Source organism: Platalea leucorodia, assembly GCF_965183815.1.
Source record: "Platalea leucorodia genome assembly, chromosome: 9".
Classification (NCBI taxonomy): Eukaryota; Metazoa; Chordata; class Aves; order Pelecaniformes; family Threskiornithidae; genus Platalea; species Platalea leucorodia.
This window is the reverse complement of record NC_138831.1, coordinates 47,720,504-47,741,709: the sequence shown is the minus strand read 5'-3', so window position 1 is coordinate 47,741,709 and position 21,206 is coordinate 47,720,504. Positions and strand designations below refer to the sequence as shown.

At 42.0% G+C, this 21,206-nt stretch overlaps 1 protein-coding gene across 1 annotated transcript in view; it reads left to right on the top strand.

Moving 5' to 3' along the window:
- The window catches only part of ADAMTS17 (ADAM metallopeptidase with thrombospondin type 1 motif 17), a gene marked incomplete at both ends in the record, with an annotated part of 193,757 nt that overhangs the window by 156,884 nt on the left and 15,667 nt on the right, over nucleotides 1-21,206 (top strand). Inside the window, 2 exons of the mRNA XM_082321440.1 lie at nucleotides 12,215-12,419; nucleotides 16,849-17,001. Of these exons, the coding sequence (XP_082177566.1) occupies nucleotides 12,215-12,419; nucleotides 16,849-17,001 (358 nt within the window). The remainder of the gene's footprint in view (nucleotides 1-12,214; nucleotides 12,420-16,848; nucleotides 17,002-21,206) is intronic.

The window sequence follows — 21,206 nt, the reverse complement described above, 5'->3', positions numbered from 1 at the left end:
TTTTAGCTGAATTAGTTTTGATCTGCATTGTACAAAAAAAAGACATTTCTAGCCAAAATGACAAAGCACAGGAAGGCAAATTAACTTGTTCAGTTTGCTAACAAAAAAGTTCACTCTTGCTCTGCAGTAATGCTTAGCATTGTGGAGTAGTGTAGATGCTCCACTTTTTATAGTAGTTAGAACATAAAATCAGTTTAGGATAAACAATATCTAAAAAAGCATATGCAAAACAACCTGCTAGCTGTTGCATCTTGTATAATCAGACAAGCCAGGGAAATGTACCTACAAAGCTAATCCTGCTGGTGGAAACAATAGCAAAAATGAGAAACAGCACGCTTCCTTCTAATTAGACCTGCACTCTGATTAAAGTGCCCTGAAGCAGGGAAATCCAGTGTCAGGTAATCAGTCAAAAAGGCTAGGCTGTTTCAGGTTTTGTTTTCTGTCTGCACTGCTGTACAATGTTGTGGCCATACTGCTTTCAGTGGTACTGAAAGGTATAGTGAGATACCCCATGTGCTTCTAAGTGTGTAAGGAGGGCCAAACTCCCAATGACGTCAAGGAAACAACGGTCATTTCCGTGAGGAGGTTTCCTAAATTCAGTGATGCTGGGATTTCTGTCATGTCATTCCCTCAGAAAGACAGAAAGAAGGAGCATCTGCTTGTGTTTCTGCCCTGGCATGAAATATTTCTTCTAGACCTTTTGTGAAGCCATCAGGAGGAGACTGAAGTGAGCCCGGGCAGGTATATGGAGGGGTTCCAAGTGGTAGAGATGAAGAAAAGCAATTTACAAAGCTCTGGAAGAAGTGGGCAGCTTCTGCCTCTACTAGCTTAGAGCAACAAAGGCAGGTCTTGGCCATCGGGTCCATTAGACCCATAAGACCCACAAGACCCACAGTGCTGTTTCTCAATGGGATCTCCATGACCCCGAGCCCTTGGTGAAGTCTCCTCTTTGTTGCACAATTTCACCATGACATTGCTGCCTGTCCAGGGCAGTGACAGTGTTAAATCTCTGTTCCTATATCCAGATCGTGTTCCTTTGGGGATTCAGGTCCAGCCCTTAATGTTATTCCAAGGTATCTCTTCTTCTGTGTGGAGTTACCAGGCAATTTATAGCCACAGTTAGCAGAGTTCTCCCCAGGAGCAATTAGCACTGGCAGAGTGACACTCTCCTTGGTCCATTTTTTTCAGAGCAACGACAGCAAACACCAAATGTGCTTAGTACCCGGAAAGGCCACAAAATCCTTGCTGATGATCTGATAGACCACACTCTCTCACTCCCTCCGTGTAGACCACACTTTCACACTTAACATGCTTTTGACTGGAAACATTTTCAGAAGCACATTCTCTGTGCCTCTGTAGAATTTAAATTTCCACTTGCGTTTGCCCACCCAGATATTAGAAATGCATGCTTAGCATATTCTCTGACCAAGAACATCTTAAAGAAACCATTCTCTTTCACCATGTCAATGCTTTTTTTATGAGCCCTGAATTTGTTTTAGGGTTTCAAGTAAAATTATTGTAGCATCTTGTTACAATAAGGTCCTTTCCCGTTTCCACTCAGGACTAAGCCCTTTACCTGAGTTCAGGAGAAGGAACAATGCTTTCCTTTCTGTAGTAAACCTGCTCTGTTTTGTGCATTTCGAACTACATTTACATTTTACTCAAAATTTAAGAGAATCACCTTACGGAGAATTTATCGCTAGAGAAGGGTCTTATGGCCAGCACGGGTCTGGGTCGCAGGACGGACACTCAGTCTCTGTTTCTCTTTTGGATGTGCTGTGTGACTTTAATTCGCTATCCCACACTGTCCCTTTGCTTCCTCTCTCAATCCATGTATAATCTGGATTGCAAAATCTTTGGGATGGGGTGAGATCATGTTGTATAAATGGAGGAAGAGTAGGAGGCTATTGCTGTTGAGACTGTAATAAAAATAAAAAAATAATAACCCGCATTATATATATAAAGTGATCTGGAGAAAAAAAGGGTACGATATTAAGAAGTGTCTTTCTTCCAGCACGATCCCAAAGTGCTTTGCAAATTATATATCCCTTTGAACTTCAGCCACCTCTTAGGAGAGCCAAATAACGTGGGGCAGGGGACAGTAGTTTCATGAGGCCAAGAAGAAGATTAGAACTCTGCAACTGCAACCCAGCATCTGCAAAAAACAAAGCAGGATTGAAATAAGGATCGGATACACTGACATGTTTTAAAATTAAACGTCAGAGAAGAGAATTTTCTTAAGGGTTTTGTTGAAACTGGCAAAAATAAAAGAATCTTTCATTCTTTATTATTGTTACTCTTTCACCTTTTAAAAAAATGCCTCTTTTTCTTCCTATTTTATTTTTTATGTTCCTTGACCCTCTTTTTCCATTAAATTCTTTACAGCTTCCTTTCCTGTCCCAACTGCACCCTATTAGCACCTCTTTATTCTAATCCTTTGCCTAGCTCTTTAGATATTTTTTACAAAACCCTGCTGTAACCAGATGGAATCTGGATTCTTGCATACGGTGCGTATGGGTTGTTTCCAGCACACTGAACACCAACCCAAATATATAGGCAAACCCAGCACTCATGTTGGCACAAGACTCAGAAATCACAGATCACATCAGCTGTTATTACTGAAAACATAGGTCGGCCAGTGGCCACACACTTCAACATGCATGGTTGGGTCTATGAATATGAAACTGCTCCCCTCTAATGCAGGAAAAGAACCAAAAGCACGTGAAATTTCCCAACTGTTAGACTTGTAATGGCCTGTATGCAAACACTGTTAATTTTCCTCCTCTTTGCTGTAACAGATTTTAATAGAGGTTGAGTTCTTTCAGGGACCTGCCGAATATGTGGTGTTCCTACACAGCTACTTAACAGCAGCATAAAAGCCAGAAATCCCTGCCTTCATCTAGAGAAAACCACAGGAGATCTGAGCCCTTATTTTCACTGTTTAGGGCTTGCAAGTATCTCCTGTGTCCGAGGATTAGTTTTCTGCTACTACCAGCAGCATGTCATAGGCCGCTTTCCATAAACTGATTTTGCTCCACAGTCTCCTTCCCTCACTGGACGGCTCTCCTGTGACCTTGCTGTTCCTGTGGGTCAGGATCTTTTATTTCCAGCCTTAATTATTCATTGTCATTTTTCAGCGATTTGTTCTTGCATCAGCTCTGTTCCTTTGCTTATACGGTGTTTTCGCTCCCTAGCTCTTTGCCTTGGGCTAAGCGCCATATGATACAGCAAACCAGTGTATCTCCTTTGATCATTTTGCTGGGCTAAATCCATTACTTTTCTTTAACTTCTTATTGGATCAGAGACTGTGTATCAATTCTTCATTCCCTTGGTCACCTTGGTCACCTTCTCTACTAGTCCTCTAATTTATGTTATTTAAATTCGTAATTTGAGTGCATAGGTGACCAGAATTGTACGGAGAATCCCAGTCTCAGTCCAGTCGAGCCCTTACACAGTTGCATTCATACTGTCCTGCCTTCATTGGCAGTAACTCTCCTGATGCGTGCTGTGCTTTTTTCATGGCTGCATCATATTTGTGGCTTACAGTCATTCTAGATGTTTTCCTCCTCCTTTGTTTCAACATACGAATCCTACCTGAACACAGAAATGCTTGTTATTAGTCCCTAAGCACACAACCTCGCACTGTATACTATTCATTTTCATCCTATCTCTGTTATTGCAGTACTCAAGGTTATGCAGTTCTTCCTGTATGACATCCTAATCCTCTGTTGCGTTGACAATGCTTCTAGACTTTGTATTCTCAGCATTTTCCTCAATTTTTCAGCAGTTTTCTTCTTTTTGTGCCGAGGTCATTAATGAACATACTAAATTAGATCAAATGCAAGACAGATCTTTCAGGAAGGCCACCAGTAACTAACCTAAAATCCTTTCATACCTGATATTCCTTTACAGAGCTACACCGTGGCCAGCTCTCACCTACCATATGAATTACGCTTTGATATCCATGTTTCCCAGCATATCACCAGTTTCTCCAACTTACATAAGCATTTCTAGTGCAGCAAAAGGAGTTCTTTACTGATAACCAAATAGATTAAATCTACCGCATTTCCTTTGTCTGGAAAAGCAGTTATTTTAATCAAAGAAATACAGCCAATGAGTTTCGCCTGGAGGAAACCTATGTTGCATCCTCTTACCACTATTTCCTTGATTATTGTTTCCCTCCAAATCCGGTCTAAAAACTGGCACGCTGCTGAGGTCGGGTCTGTGGTTACATGGATCGCTTCTTTCTTTCTTTCTTCTATTCCCCTTTCATTTTTCCATCTGTGGACTGGAATCCAACACCGTGCTCTCCAAGGGCTCACGCACCGCAGTGATGCCCGCTGGGTCAAAAATGAAGCCAGTTATAAGAGTCAGCCAAGGCCCCAGCTGGCTCAGCACCTCGCCGACCTGTGCAAAAGGCTAGTGACAGCTCAAAGCATCGTGCCTCAGTGTGTGACGGTTGATAGCGCCCATTGCTTTGATTCCTGGTCTGATTTAAGCTCATGGCACTCTGTATGACCCTTGCCGCCTGAGAGTCCACCTCTCTGTTTAGACTCCACCATATGCCTGTGACAGTACTCTGTTTAACAGTCCAAGAATACAGAAATCAGTCTGTATCCCCGATTCTGGTCTGTTTGCACCATGTTTATTTGTGTTATCATCAGAGGTAGATGGGGAGCAGAACAGTTTTGAATTTATTTTGTGAGGTGACAGTCTTGCAAACAGAGTTTGGGGGGGAGCAGTATGATGGAAAACTCCTTGAGAATGTTAGCAAATTACTTGCAGGGCTGTATGGAAATTATACTAAACTGGAGGGACATATTGGGAGTGTCTGTTAACTGAAGGGACTGAGCTAGACGTTTAATGGTTCCAAATGGGTACGTTCTTTCATTAATGCAGTCAGGCTCTTTTGGAACCTGTACAAATGTTTATCATCCATAAGTTTCAATGGCAACGAGTTCAAAACCTTATCTGTGCCTTGTGCTAAGAAACATCTCCTTTGGTGTGTTTTGAATTTGGTTACATGAAAAAAAGAAAAGAAGGAACAGCCATGGGGAGGGTTTCAAATCATTTTAGCCTGGAAATCTGGCATAAATAGTAATGTTAGCACCCTCTGATCCAAGGAGGCACCACGTAAGAGCTCATTTTGAAGTACTTCCCAAAACTGGAGTTGGGATCTCTAGAATCAGTTTGAGCTTAATGAATTTGCCAGGACTGTGCTGGACACGGTGCAAGACACGGTGGCTGCAGGCGGCTGAGCGAGCGGGTGATGCTGCGCCCTGGTGGCTGCTCTTCAGGGAAACCGAAGGTGGTGGGCAGCTGCAGCAAGCGGGGCTCCGGCAGGTCTTGCAGGAGTAGAAGCCAAATGCTGTAGACCAGAAAGCCTGAGACTCTTCTAGGCACCTTTGTGAGTGGGTGGCAGATGTCCTGTTGTGGGCATGTCTGGTTGTCACCATCCACTAGAAGGAGACAAAATCACAAGCGTTCCGGGTTGTAGGCAGTTCACCGAGTGCAGCAACAATCAGTAGTTAATCAGCTACTGAAAGGCAAAAAGATATTTTCAAGCAAATCCAGCAACTCAATGAAGCAATTCTGAAAGAGGAGTAAGAGGAGGCTTGGGAACAGAGAGTAGAATGAGGAAGGCTTAATGGCTACTGCTGAATGCATTTACATCAAATAATTCAAGATGACTTGCTAGAGCAGAAGTTAATTTGGCATTAGTTTTCACATGGAGTCATGAGACAGGTTTCTTAGCTGTGGTGTAAACACCCAGGCTGGCTTACATCACAGTTTTTCCCATTATGATGTTTGACTCAACAACCTTATGGTTGAACATTTCCTTGTTTTAAAATGTTAAATGATCTGTGCTTTGTTGGTTTGAGGCTCTTCAGGCCAAGTGCAGTCTTTACCCACAAAGAAGGATTAGCAGGATAATCTAGCAAAATATCTATTTGTGAAAGTCACTCCTACTGCTGCCTGCTGTAATGCTCTTCACATGGTTTGCATCCTGTGGCGTGAGCTGAGAAAAAGGCACTGCCTTCCTTGAAAGGCAGGGAATGGAGCTGGACATCAGTTGCCCCATCAAAGATACACCAGCCGTGGATCAGGGTAGGGGTAACTCCCTGCAAAAGGGCTCTGAGGATGCTGATATTCTGTGCCTTAGTGCAGTGGGGCAGCTGCCAGCAAGAAGGACACCTACTCACACCAACGCCATGCTGAGACCTCAGAAACTGAGGGATCTGCTTGATTTGGGGGAGGGAGGAGGGAGAATACAATGTCTTCCATTTAAAAAAAGCTTCCCAAGGTGCATGTAAGTTATAAAACATTGTCCTATGGCTGATCTTATAATTGGTGGGAAATTAAAAAAAAATAAAGCTGTCAAAATGATAATCACTAAAGAAAAAAAGAAACCCGTGTGAGTGAAAGTTGGCAAGTCTGTTAGCAGAATGACTACTGTACTGGAAAATTACTGAGCACTGTTTATAAAGGCAATCAGACAGGAATGTTAGTCTTGGAGTCCTACTTTCGACATCAGCAGCTGTATTATTCTACTAGATTCCTTGTACTTTTTTCCAAAAAAAAAAAAACCTTCTAGTGACTGGGTGTGGCACAACCTGTTCCCAAAAGTCAAGATTCACCTGATTATTTTGACCCCAGTATAGCAGAGACATGGTGGAGAGTTTCCAAAGTGTGTAGGGAGAGAAAGGTACAATAGCAGAGTGTGCGCATTTCATGGAAATCAGGAGTAAACAGTGTTTTCTTGCTTCTACATATTCAAGCATGAACTTCGTTTGATAGCTGTAAGCAAAAAATATCTAACTGTCGATTCCATGTGACTGATTCTCAGAAATCTTTTCCAATTCTCCTTGCTAAAATTATCCAATGTGAAATCCTGGCCCCACTGCAAGTTGGTCTGAACTTTGCCTAACATCAGTAGAGCCACAGTTTCACCCAGGTGCCTCAGGAAACTGAGAGCAACTTCAACATGATTTTGCATCGCAAACTGGTGCTAAAGACAACCAGTGCTAACTAAACATGGAGTTATCCTCACCTGTATGGTAGTGCAACAAGGTATATTAAACTAAAAGGTACGCAATAAAATCTGTTAGAAATAGAACCCTCAAATTACACTGCTTTAGGTTAGTTTCTGTCACAAGTGCTTTTTCAGACTAGCTATGGCTTGTTTAGTAGCAAATTTCCTCTGATACTTTATTCGGAGTAGTAGAGTTGTAGTTAAGAGCCAGTTCTAAAAAAACAGGTTTAATAAAGCCAGAAAAATGTGTGTTATTGCAAATGTGTCTTTGGTCACATCCAAGCTATTATTGTGAAAGCAGGGAAATTAATGTCACTGTAGCATTGGGGAGGGAACAAAAGTAACGCAATCCGTGTAGGTAGTGAGTGCATGTGCGAATAAGTCATGGATGTTTAGTTAGTGGAACAGAAGCAACCTGCAGGCACCAGTCTTCTGCAGGGCTCGAGACAGAAATAACCAGGTGAAATTTAAGGGGCTGCAATATTTACCCTAGGACATGTAATGGCTTTATGTTATAAGAGGCTACAAATCTCTGAAAAGTGATGTCATGTCTTTTGATTGCACTCCTCCACCCCATCCTTCAGCCTTGACCCACTTTATCTTCACAGCATTTTTTCCCAAATCCTTAGCTACAAGTCTTCATTTGCAGACATTCATCTCCCCGGGGTTTATGTACATAGTGCTGTAGACAATTTTTTTCCTAGAAAATGTGGGAGTCTTAAGCAAGTAGGTAGAGTGGATAATTCAAGGTTAATGACTAATCCAGACCATAGAAAGATCAAATGATGAACTGAACCTCCAAAAGATATTTCAAGTTTTCTCCGGGGGCCTGCCAGATGAGTGTTGCCAAAGCAGATTAGAAGAAGAACTCCCAGTTCCTCAGCAGAGATACTGAGAGGTCAGAGGTTGAGGAAGACTCAGAAGACAAAGACTTAAAACAGCCCTCTCAGATTGCATGTCCTGCCCATCCCAGTTTTCTGAGGCTATAGAAAAACACACCCTTCTGGGCATTTTTTAGCTAGAAAGACAGCCACTGACTGGGTTAAAAAATCTGTGCTTAAAAGCTCATCACTTTCTTCCTAAATCTAACCACCAGCAGGGATCGTCTAGCTCTTGAATCTTCTATAGAGGTAAGATTACAAAAAATTACAGAAAATAATAATAAAGCCATCCATATGGATGTGAGGGATAAAGCCATCCCTATGGTTGTGAGAAAGATGGGTGTGTTTGCCACATAAATCAGTGCTTGTTGGAAAAATGAGAGGCTCTCCAGGGCCTCCAGCTAGAGCACTCACATGGTCCAACAGACGATAGGTTATAACCTGGGAGTGAAAGACCGAACTGAAAAGAACTGTGGTGTCAAGCAATCCCTAAGATTAGTTTACAGGCTTAAAACATAACTGGAAGCCAAATGCTCTATATGATACACACAGAGCTTAGTGTACAACAGTTAATGGGCTTAGTTAATAATACGGAGCTAGCCTGGGGTTTTGAGTTAGAACACTGGAATTATTTTTTACATTGTCATAAGAAAAATACTTACCCTTTTTCAAAAAAATGAAAAGTAACTCTCATTCTTAAACACATCCAGGTGTGTTCAAAAGGTGTAATGACAGTGTAGAGAGGAAAATCTGTCTCTAGTGTAATTTAATAGTAACCATAATGTGATACTATTTGTACATCACATTTTTCTTCCCTGTGTGTTTGCAGATAGTAATTATGCTAATACCTTGCTGCACATTCCTTTACCAAAAATGAAACTGGCAGGAATTTTCGTCTTTAATCACTTTATCCGTAAATCCCTTGTCTTTCCACTTTGTTTGTGAACGATGTTGTTGAAATATAGTTGCAGTGGTTCTGTGTCTTACAGGCACTAAAATAGTATTTTCAGCTGCCTGTGAAGGGGGCTTTGGGAGAACTGTGGGGGAAGATCAGGGCACTGCCAGTGCTGCACGTAGGACTTGCGCTTACTTGTTTGCCAGGTCATTTTTACAAGCCGTTGAACCAAGCAGAGACTTCACTGAGAGGATGAAGTTTTGTGGTCAAAGTGATCATCCCCTTGATGCCTTTGAAAATAGCCTACTTTACTGATATTATTATTATTCAAATATTTAATCTGTCACTTTTCTCTTGGATATGAAACTAAACCCACCACTTTAAAATAGCCTTTAATTTCTAAGTATTTTGATTCCATGTTAGCAGCAGTTGTCACAAGTAGGACAGAGTGGGCTGTGAGGTTTCAGAGATCCCTTGCAGCATAGCCCCAGCTTGTTTGTAACCGCTGGGCTCAGGTTAGGGATGGATGTAGTGGATCGGTAGCTGAAGCTGGCCATACAGATGCCACTCTGACAAAAAAGCTGGAGACTGCGTTTCCACCACAGGCACAGCTTTGTATTGATTCCCTGGGTTTTGGCTCAAGCCCTGTGCAATCATTCTTCTCATGATGATGATAATATTTGTTTTTTCTGTGCCAGTTTTCCAGTTACACTCTGTTGTATCTGTGCTAGAGCGAGGGACCACCGAACAGGGTAGAAAAGAGGTGATTTCTCCCCTCCACAAGAGCAACAACATAAAAAAAATTAAAAAGGAATATTCTTTCCTGAAAGGAAAGTCATAACCTTACTTCTTAAGGCATCTTGGAAATAGTTGGCATGCTGCGTGCTGCCCATCCTAAATGCAAGCTCACAGACAGCCTCTGCCAAGAATGTATTTTTATCTTTCTCCTTTGCTTTCAGTCCCTTTCCCTTTTTCTTTTGCCAGTAGCTGTAGATCACAGTGAGAGTACAGTGCTGAAGTGAATATTAGTTCAGTGGAGCCTGTACAGAAACCGTTCCCGGCCCTGTGACTCACATTCAGCTTGTAAAGCACAGTCACTCCTTCCCCCTCCGTGCCCTTGTTGAGCGGTTCCTTCACCCAGATAGATAACGCCCTCCACGTTTGCTCTGACAGGGCAGAGCCCAGCTGATATCAAGGGAGCCTGGCTGTTAATTTTCATGAACACTGATTTCTACACTTCAAGGCTATTTTCGTCAGTCTTTCAGCCCTAGTATTCAATTACCCAGCTGGCATTTTCCCATTCCGTAAGCAAAATACCAAGCACTCAGCCACAGAGATGCACCAAAACTACTGTCTAGAGAAACACGTTTGGTGTCTTGCCAGCTGTTTTAGCCAACGGAAATTCGCAGATGTGTCAACTGCTTTAATGCACAGAAACATTTGAGCGGAGCCCTATTCCACAAAAGACAGGTGGCCAGCCTGCCCCATCCCGTCCTGCTCAAACCAAATGGCTTCTGCCTTCACTGTCAACGCAGTCATCAGTGCTGTCACACCGGCTCATCAGTCACAGCATTTGGCAAATGAATTCATGACAATTGCACCAAGCGAAGATGTTTCTACAAATTGTGCTGAACTGATTTTATCCCATTCAGGAATGGGAAGATGGGAAACAGTTGTTTGATTCATTTAGGAGAAGTTAAGCAGCAACTTCAAAAGAAATGTGGTTAATAAGTTGGCACATATGGTGCTCTACCTGGACTACGGGAGCCTTCAGCAAAATGAAGTAGTATTTCTGGGCAGACTTGTTTTTGAGAAGTCTTACTTGAGCCACTTATCATAACAGACAACCCAGGATTGGGTGACAAGTAAAAGATTCATGGTATAAGGATACTAATCTAGATGACAGTCCTAAATAACAGGCTAGAAGGTCAATTACCTGGTGAGAAAGGCATGATAGCCTTCCGGTGCAGAGCGCCTACACAGTTATTGTTCCAGTCTTTCACTTCACCCAGGAATGCCTGTAATTACAGAGAACATGTTCCTCATTGACAGATTGCAGGAAGCGTAAAGATCGATGCTGCTTGTCTTCAGGAAAAAAAAATCATCCCTCCCTACATACCTCCTAATTCAGATTCTTCCTCGTCATTTTATTTGCTGCCTTGTAGCCCAGCTCTAACCACAGTGGTGCTGGAGTCAGTGGGAGCCTTTCAGCTGGCCTTACACCGAGCTGGAAGACAGCGGGGTGAGGTTGCCTCATTTCCCTTGCACGCCCGTGGCCGGAGACTGCTCACAGCAGCAGCACGTTCCTTACTTTGGAGGAACCCGAACACCTCACAACGTCGTGCTGGGTGTTTGCCAAAGAGCCTTTAAAGACATAACAAAGCAAACAACAAAAAAAAAGGCCATGTATTTGTTCCCAGCACACTTTGATCAAAGGGGAAGGAAATAGCAACTGAAATGTGCTTACAAAGCAAATGAATCCCAAAGGCTCAGAGAAATGATGGGTATAGGGAAATATCCCCCACCCCCATCCAGACTGGGTTATGGCACATCCTTGTAAGCTATGGCAGCTTTGAAACAACATTGTAGGATCCTTTCTATAGGGAAAATCTTGTCTTTTTAAGCACTTCTTGAGCCTTGGCAGTTAAATGCAATTCGCATTTTCTAAGAATGAACATAGCCAGTTATTCTCCACTTTTGAGGCCCCTAATGCCATGAACTTCAAACAGATGAGATTCCAATTAAACACCCTGGAAAGCCCAGCTATGAAAAGTGAAATCTCACCAGCAGCTGTGAGAGGGTGAACTAAAAGTGAGGCAGGAGATGTCTTTGCATTCTAATAGTCCGGGATGTAGAGGATTTGTGTGCTTTGAGGTCATATAATGTAGGGCTAGAGAAGCTGACTGGTCCTGGATGCAGGAAAGCTATGTTGGGCTAGATGTCTGGCCATAGCACCGTCCCGGTTTGTACACAGTAAGAACACGTTCTCTGCACAGCTCTGCTGCACAGTGAAGATGTGCATGCAGATGTAGCAGTTGTTTTCCCAGGTACCTCTCAAAGGCAACAATATTTGTGGGATGAGATGGTCTGCAGACAAGTCTGTCTTTATCTGGGGGAAAAACGCAGCCACATTGTAGAGACTGGGGGTTAAAGGGAGCTATGCAGAGTTTGTGTTTCTGTCTAGCATGGAGGCAGGAATGGATATCCACTTGTATACCAACACTTTTCTGCCTTACACACTTACAGCTCCCAAAGGTGATCAGGTGATCTCAGCGTGACGGCAATACAGCACCATCGAAGAATGCACAAATCTAGGAAGAGTTGCCCATTTCTTACTGTTTTTAAGTGAAGCATAATGTTTTATCCCACCAGATTTTTAACATTCCTTCTCTGGCTCCTTCCCAGGTGGGTGACTGGCCATTGGAGTCCCTGCTCTGCTACTTGTGAGAAAGGTGTCCAGCACCGGGAAGTGACTTGTGTTTATCAGTTGCAAAATGGCACCTACGTTAACACGAGAGACCTCTACTGCCTTGGCAACAAACCAACAACGGTACAAAGCTGTGAAGGACGGGACTGCCTTTCTATCTGGGAAGCATCAGAGTGGTCAAAGGTAGGAACGTGATTCAAGAAAGGAGCCAGACTGCACACAGCTCTGGATACACTGGCCCTAATCCAGCTAAGTGGTTAAAATTAAGCACGTTCTCATGGTCAGCATACTCAGTGCCTCACAGTATTGGGGCACTGGGTAGGACTGGTATTTGTTGAGATGATCAGTTTGGAGCTGAGGTTTGTATTCTGTACCGGATGAGTTATTAAAGCAGGTTTCAGATATCACGCTATAGTAACTATATCTTTCCATCTGAAAACTCTGACCAGCAAGGAAAAACATTTCACTGACCTGAGGCCAGAAGTGTAGTAACCCACCAGGGCTTCTGGCTCCATTTAAATGCAGTATGAAACAAATACCAGATTTATCAAGCATCTGCATGTTACAGAGAATGTACAATCTTTGGGCCTTATCCAACCTTCTTTTGTGTAATTCCAGGAACATACAAAAGCTGGTTATGCTTTGTATAAAAGGTGCATCTCCACTTAGTTGCAGAGTTAAGAAATTAATCTCAGATATTACAAATGCATTTCAGGTATAAATGATGTGGTCTAGACAGCCTGTGTTTTGTTTAGCAACAGAGTGACTGGGAGTATGGCTACAGTTCATGACCAGGACTCAGCTAATACAGGGCAACTTTGTCTGCACCTTGTGAGTAACAGTCCTAATAGGATGTCCATGTTAGTTTTGATATTGTATCTGTTAGGCTCATCTGAATGATGAGAAGATCCTTTCACTCTTGGTGCAGCGCTTACAGCTCTACCAGTCTCATTCCAGACTGGATGTGTTATGGGACTGTCCAGCAACAAGTCACTTCTGTGGAAAGGATCTTTCCTTGTTATTCATCTCTATTTTGAAACAGTGAGCTTCTGTTTAAAACATTGTCGAAGAGCTTTTGCAAAATATTATTGTTAGAAATGTGCTTAAAAGTCACAGAAGCTCAGGATACAAGGGATCTTGCACTGAGGAACAGCGTCTCTTAACACACACAATGTGATTCCATTGTCCACCTTTGGAACAGGAAATCTTTGTTTGGCAAGTGAGATGACAGCAAAGTGAGAGTAGTGTTTCCTTTCAGTAGGGCGCTGTATCTGTTCACTAATGCATGAGATTCATTTTCTTTCCGAGTTCTTTCATTTCAAATGATGTGGAGAAACACAGCAAAGTTTTAGTAAGTAAGTAAGTAAGTTGTCTGGTAGGTCCTTTGTGTGTGATAGGAGTAACCTTTTCAGATGATGCCCTCTTTATTTCTTATAGCTGAACCAGCTGAACTGTTCATATCTGAGACTATTCTTATGGTGCAGTTCCTACCTGTTTTACATGGGAAATTTTTACTTGGGTCTTTTGTTAACAATCCCAGGTACTTCTCTCTCCCTTTTATGAAATACAGTAAGTAAAGTTACAGAAGACTTTTTCCAGAGTGGAAATCTTCCATATTTGTGACCACGTCACATTTGCAAATACGTAATATTTTTAGATCATTTTTTCAATAACTGGTTTACTTTCCCTTTGATAAATTTATTTACTTTTTGTTGTGTCTGTAATTGCCCACTCGTGATTTTAAATCCATTTGTGTTCTGGCACATTTCTGCTATTATGTAGCACAGTTGACTCCAGGACACATTTGATGCTCTGCCAGTTTGAACACTTCTCATAACTAGGACTTTCTTCAGTGGTAATCACTTTAATCCTTAACATTTTAATCTGATGTTGTGGAGTAAATATCACAGTAGTGGTATCATTTTATAAATCAATTTTCTCATGTATGTTTTTGAACTTTTTGGTTATACAACAAAAAATAGTTGACCACATTGATGTCTGGTCCGCAATCAAAAGTGTGTGTTTTCAAAGCAAATTCCAATGCAATCTTCATTGTGGAAAAAATTAAGTTCCCCTTTTATTGCCAAACACTTGAGATTGTTTTGGACAAAGTACTGTTCAACCCATTTTTAATGACAAAAATAGAGACTGTCAGTAAAAGGTGAATGTTTCTACTGTTAGGGAACTAGAGTATAAAAAAATATGAGTTTCCTTCAAATAAAGGAGCTGTGTCTTAACTGCAAAGTTGTGTTGCTCCTTTACAAAACCTCATGGGATTTGAGTAAGTAATTTGTTAATAAAATAAGACCTAATGATCTCAGCTGGACATTCAGGGACTACGCATATTAATTTGTAGACTGTCCTGTTGTGGAATCTCTGTAAAATCTGTATGTTAAGAAATTCTTCATGAAAACAGAGGACTTCAGGAAAGAAAAAAAACTCTTAAAGAGGGTGATTTATATGTGACCACCAAAGATCTGTTGGAAACCTTTTGCAAATGCTGTTTTGTCTAGGAAAGTATATGCAGTATTAATCTGTGAATGACTTAAAAGCTTGTGGGAAGAACAAACAGTTGGTGTTTTTCCCAGACTTGCTTGTAAAACCCACCTAGAGATTTCTCCTACTGTGAAAAATACTCCCACTTCAGTTTGATTTACTTTGAGTAAATTGAACCATTTGAAAGATTTTATATAGTGTGCTTTGTAGTTTGAGATGAACGAGTGCAACCCTGAGGAGTCCACCCTGAGGACTGAGGAAAATGATATATAATTTGAGAAAGTCTATACAACTTGGGGCAAATTCATGGCTTTAAGGTACCATTTAGGGAGCTCCAGCCTGGGATCTCTGGCAAGTCTTGTGCTCTGAGGAGTCCAGCAAAGCAGTTTCTGGAATTCTGCAAAGCCTGGAAGAATTCATCCCTCTATCTAGCAGAACTATACAACTGTGCTTGTTACAAAGACGTTACATCTGTAAGGAGGTCACGCCACGAGCAGCACATAGTAAATTAAGTGGAAGGTTTCCCAGATTTTCAAGAAGTCACTTTGTAGTGCTCTGAAGTATTTAAAGGCATGTCTGTTTGCTTGCCAGCTCATAAACGCTTGTCATTCATGTCCTTAACAAGGCCAGCAGGTCAGAACTGCCCGGATTGTATTTTTAAGACGGTTAGACAGGCATGCTGAGATTTGTCCATTTGATGTAATTTATATCAAGCTGACGCTTGTTTCCAGCATAGACCCCCTGGATGGAGAAGCTTCTTGGAATATGTTCAAAAGACCTCACAGAATATCTCATATCTTCACTATTTATTCAGTGTCAAATCAACTGTCTTTTCCATGCTGATCCCCTGAAGGGGAGAACTTGACATGCTAGAGGAGGTTAGTTTTTATCTCAGTTGGTACAGATATCATTTTTCCACCCACCTGTCCCCAGTGGCTCTTCAAGAAAATTTCTCACTCTTAACCACTGCAGTGGCATGAAAATGAAGAGCAGAGAGGCTAGCTATGCTGTTGTGTAGTGGCATGTGACAGCATCAGCAGATCTGTTACTCTATTACCGAACCGGTTATTTAAAACAGAAATTCTGTTTCAAGTCATGCCAGTGTCATTTTCCCACCTAGTACAGTCAATGAAATCAAGACAAATTCTCCAGTAAAACAGAATTTCCAGCCAGCCATTGGCAAAGATAACAAATGGGTGACCAGATATCCCTGCTCTTTAGGAGCTACCTTCATAGTGACCAGGCACAAAAACATTTGTGGATAATCTCTGCTCACTTGCATGAATGTTCGTTAGAGTGCCCAAATGTTTGAATCAAGTCGTCCTTCAGCAACTGATTCTAGCAGCTCTAGCAGCCTGCTGCTTTCTCAGAGGACTTCAGACAGTCCCTGCTTATGCTTTTGGTGTTGAGAAGTCTGTCTTTCACCCCTGCTGAGGTCTGTGGCTAGCTTGCTGGCCATGGTTGGAAGCTGATCACAACACTGTGGCTCACTGAATAGTGCCTCTCCTCAGCTATCCCCTTTGAACGTTTGAAGTTCTTCGGAACTAACATAGTGATGAGCATATGGCAAATCAAAAAGTGAAGGTCATGTATGTGTTTCACAGGAGAATATGTGTGAGAACTGTGACTTTGCCGTGGTATGTACAACCTGTACTGCAGAGATGTGTTTGTAACAGTGGTCTCATGCTACTGTGATTTAAAAATGCGTTTATCACCATCATTTCACTCCCATGATACATCAAGGGATGTGGCAATTCTGTGTTGTAAATCTCAGTGTGTGCTTTTTCAGTATGAACGATGAGCTTTTAAACACAAGATTTAGTGGGCTTTTTTTATCTGTAACACCAATTCTAGCCAAATGCCAGCTGATATTTTTCAAAGAAGATTTTCAGAATTGCCATTTTTCATAAGTAAAATATTTCACAAGCAGATATCATGCTTTTCAAATTACTCTTTATGTTTGAAAGGGGCTTAGATTATTGGGAGGAAATCTTACGGGTTATCAGTTTTCCTCTGTGTTCATAAAAGCAGCTTTTCCTTTTAGCTATGTTACCAAGATAAAAGTTATCATTTCTAGGCATCATGTAACAGAAAACAAATACCTGTTGTTTTGCAGTGCTCAGCAGACTGTGGCAAGGGGATCCAGAAAAGAACAGTGACGTGCACAAATTCTCAAGGAAAATGTGATGCAGCCACCAGGCCAAGAGATGAGGAAGAGTGTGAGGATCACACAGGCTGTTACGAATGGAAAACGGGTGATTGGTCTAAGGTAATAGTGAACACTACATGGTATTTTCTTTCTAAGTGCAAAGATGTTCAGAGTGCTATGTTTCCATGTGCTATCTGCGTTAATTTTCAGTTTAAACATTTGGAAAGGAAGGGTTTAACTGGTTTTGATTGGAGGTTTTGCTGGGATTTAAACTTTCCCCTTATGCCACTTATAACCCAAACATTGCAACACAGGCTTATGGATATGACCCAGCAAGTTTGAGACAAGTGTATTCCAAACAGGATAGAAATGAGTATTAATTGACAGCTTAACCATCCAAAGGCAACACCTACACAAGATCTCCACCACTGTTGGACTTTTGTCATCAAAAAGCTACTTCATAAACGATGCTGAAACTGCTTTCCATATTTCAAAAAGCAAACTCTGAACAGTTCTGGCTAGCAGATTGAATTCTACAGAAAAGAGTTCCTTAGCAGTATCTTCCAGGAGTGCAGGGAACTAAGGAGGTGTCCCATGCCCAGCCTGGGCAAGCTAAAAAGAAAATAGCAGAAGGTTGGTTTCCTTGAGTGTAAATATGCGTTAAAAATTCGCGCTTTGAGTTAGGAACCTAGTCACTGAGAAAAAGTGAAATCTCACAAGGGGGCTGTGGTGAGAGTTTTGTCTCCCTCAAAGCATCAGTATGGAGCTGAGAAGAGAGCTGGACCTTAGTCTTCTTATCCCACAAGTGATAAATCTGAAGGTTTGGGAGAACTGCTGTTAAACTGAATGCTACTGGGGGAAGCGCGGGGAAGCCCTCGCAGACTCACACAGAAACAGAGGGTAACTGAGAGCACTCGCAGCTGAATTCTGTTCCTCTGCCTCATGCAGGTCCTGCATGCAGTCAGACAGTTTTATTACCACAGATGCAAGACTAGAGCTGTGCAGCTGAATTTCATGCTAGTCTGGGACCTACACAGCATAGTCCAGTCCTAGACTTATTCCAACCACCTGAAATGAAAGCAAGCCATGAATTTAAAGCCAGAGCCAAAACCATCAGTCCCTTCCTCAGGTCTGGATTTTACCTTCACTTAGGCCTGTCTGAACTTAGTTTCTCTAGTGACATCAGTGGAATTAATTCCCAAATGCAGTGGATTAAACCAGAGCAGAGTCTGCTCTGTAATTGCATTCTGATCTTAAAGTAATATGTAGTTTTGCTTGGGAAGGAGGCCTGGCAGTGTGAGAAACTTTATGTTGTTCATAAAGCATCCTTTACATTACTGACTTCATGTTTGCATAAAGAACTAAAATTTCCCAGGAATATTATATTCCAGTTTGGTTTTATCTTATCTTTGTAACTGTACTGTTCTTTAAACAGAAAGCCTACTTTGTGTTCTGGAATGTACGGCATGTGCAGAAACCACTGGGATACAGTAGTTGCATTTTGCTTTCCAAAAACCCAAACTCCAGCAAGCAAAATCCAGTGAAATAGAGGCCCATGATGGGCAAATTGGCTTATCTGCGATTGCATTTTTTTTGCATTGTGATTAGGAATTACAAATATTTATAGATATACTCTGTCATAGATACATGAATTTAATGGTGTCAGTGCTGGAGAATGCATTAAGAACCTGCCACATACAAAAGGTCTGTATTTATGCTGAGCCAGGAATTTGTATCACAGAATGTTTAGAGTATTGAACATTATTTTATTCATAACCTGGCACACAGAGTCCATGCAAGCTGGCCAAAACAAACAGTTCCCGTGTGTTAACAGGTGAAATAACATTATTTATTTATTTGTGGAATTTTAAAACATTTTGGCATGCAAATTGACCCGGATTCTCTTTATAGGGAGGAATATGAAATAATTGTGTATTCACTGATTGCATGGATTGAAAGTTCAGTATTGTATGAATGGTTCCAATGTGATAAAGATCTTGGCTCACTGCTAGAAAGGCTGCAGTCATACTTTGGTCACAGTAAATACTGCTGTTGATAGATTTAGTGTCTGCATGTGAGCAGGACAGGATCAGTCCAAAATTACTTGTTATTTGTAATTCTTAACTCAGGATCAGGGTCCTCCCTGTGCAGAAGGGCACAAAAGCTTATGTGCTGCGTATGTGGCCTGCTTCTGTCTGCAGAGAGCTTGTGCCAGCTCTCTGCTTCCCAGGAATTTCACCCTGTGTGAGTCCAGCAGGATGTTCTTGGACTTACATTTGGTTTATAATGAGCATTTAAAATTCTAGACATATTGGTTAATTCTGACTGGACGCTTAGATCACACAATTAGATTCTTATTCTCTGAGTAGAGGGGTAAACAAAAGGCACAACTGGATTGCTAGAAAAGGGTATGGGTACATACAATTCTTTGAAGAAAATGTATTGTCCCAGAAACCCAGATAGCTAAAATGTTTGGTGTGGAATTCAATTCTTCACAAATCCTGAGCGAAGGATTTTCATCATGAGGATCCAGAAGCTTTAATGCAGGCTCACACGTAGGAGGAGAGCCTTTACAGCTATCTGCAATTCCTTCTTGGTGGTGTCCAGCTTTAAACAGTTCCTCCTTTCAGGAGAAACACAAAGTCTGCGGCAGTTAGATTATAGTGAACTCTTTAAAATTCATACTTCCAGGGTAAAATTCCATTGTAAAACATTTGTTGCCAGTGCTGTAAAAATCGCTGTGAGAGAGCTTTGTGCTGACTAAGATGGAAACTTTTTCTATTAATACAAATTGATCTCAGAACAAGCAACAACTTTTTGCAATTAATGCATTGTGCTTTTGTTACGTATTGTTAAGAATCATCAGGGAAGCAAGATTTAACTCTCAGTAGTAATTATCACAGATTAAAATAAGGGGCTTTGATGCTTTATGTGCAAACAGCTTGCATGCTGACTTGGCCTCCAATCCTTAATTTCCCAAACCAAGATCATTTGAAGATACCAGGAAGCCATGTAAGAAAGAGGCAAAACCTCATTTCAAAAGTCAAGTCCAGATACAACTTGTAAATAGAACAGGCTGTTTGGGTGGTAATGGCAGACTGTTGTTTTTATATTAGTAGTAGTAGTATTTATAGCATACATGGACTCTGTGCATGAGAAGACAGATCACTTCCCTAAGGAGTTCCCAGCCCTGTATAAGTAACACGCGTCCGTCGTGGTTTAACCCCAGCCGGCAGCTGAGTCCCACCCAGCCGCTCGCTCACTCCCTCCCGGTGGGATGGGGGAGAGAATCAGAGCGGCAAAAGTGAGAAAACTTGTGGGTTGAGATAAAGACAGTTTAATAAGTAAAGCAAAAGCCGCGCATGCAAGCAAAGCAAATCAAGGAATTAATTCCCTGCTTCCCATCGGCAGGAAGGTGTTCATCCGTCCCCAGGAAAGCAGGGCTCCATCGCCTGTAACAGTTACTTGGGAAGATAAACGCCATCACTCTGAGCGTCCCCCTTTCCTCCTTCTTCCCCCAGCTCTATATGCTGAGCGTGACGCCATACGGTGTGGGACAGCCCTTTGGGCAGCTGGGGTCAGCTGTCCCAGCCGTGTCCCCTCCCAGCTCCTTGTGCCCCCCCAGCCTCCTCGCTGGTGGGGTGGGGTGAGGAGCAGAAAAGGCCTTGACTCTGTGTAAGCACTGCTCAGCGGGAACGAAAACATCTCTGTTACCAACATTATTCTCATGTTAAATCCAAACCACAGCCCTATACCAACTACTAGAAAGAAAATTAACTCTATCCGAGCCAAAACCAGGACAGCATCTGACAGCGATGGACATGGTTATCCTATATAAGGTCTTAGATCCTGTTGCATTCAGAAGGTGCAAGAGCAGGCAGCAGTAAAAGCTCCAGATCTGTGCTGGACAAATCGTGGGGTTATGTTCTTAGACCCTGGATCCACTTCTGTGTAGAGGAGGTGAGGACTGGAGGCATGGGCATGCTGATCTCTAGCCTGCACCTACCAGCCAAAACCTTGTCCACTGGCCTTAGTAACGGCTCTGCAGCCATTGCCTGTCTATGCTCTGAAGAAGAGGAATTTTTTTTCATTTTTTTTGTCAGGTTTATTTGCAGATGGTCCTTACTATGTACGATCGCTGTGGAAAGCAGTTGGAGCTAACGGAGCAGATTTAGCAGGCAGTCTTGGCTGTGATATTTGTGTATTTCCAATGTATTTGCAGCATATTTCAAGTGTTGCATGAGGAACCGATACATCTAGTTCACTTTGCGAACACATAGGGCCAGTCTGTAAACTTATTTTAAATGTCTTTGAAGTTACTTTTG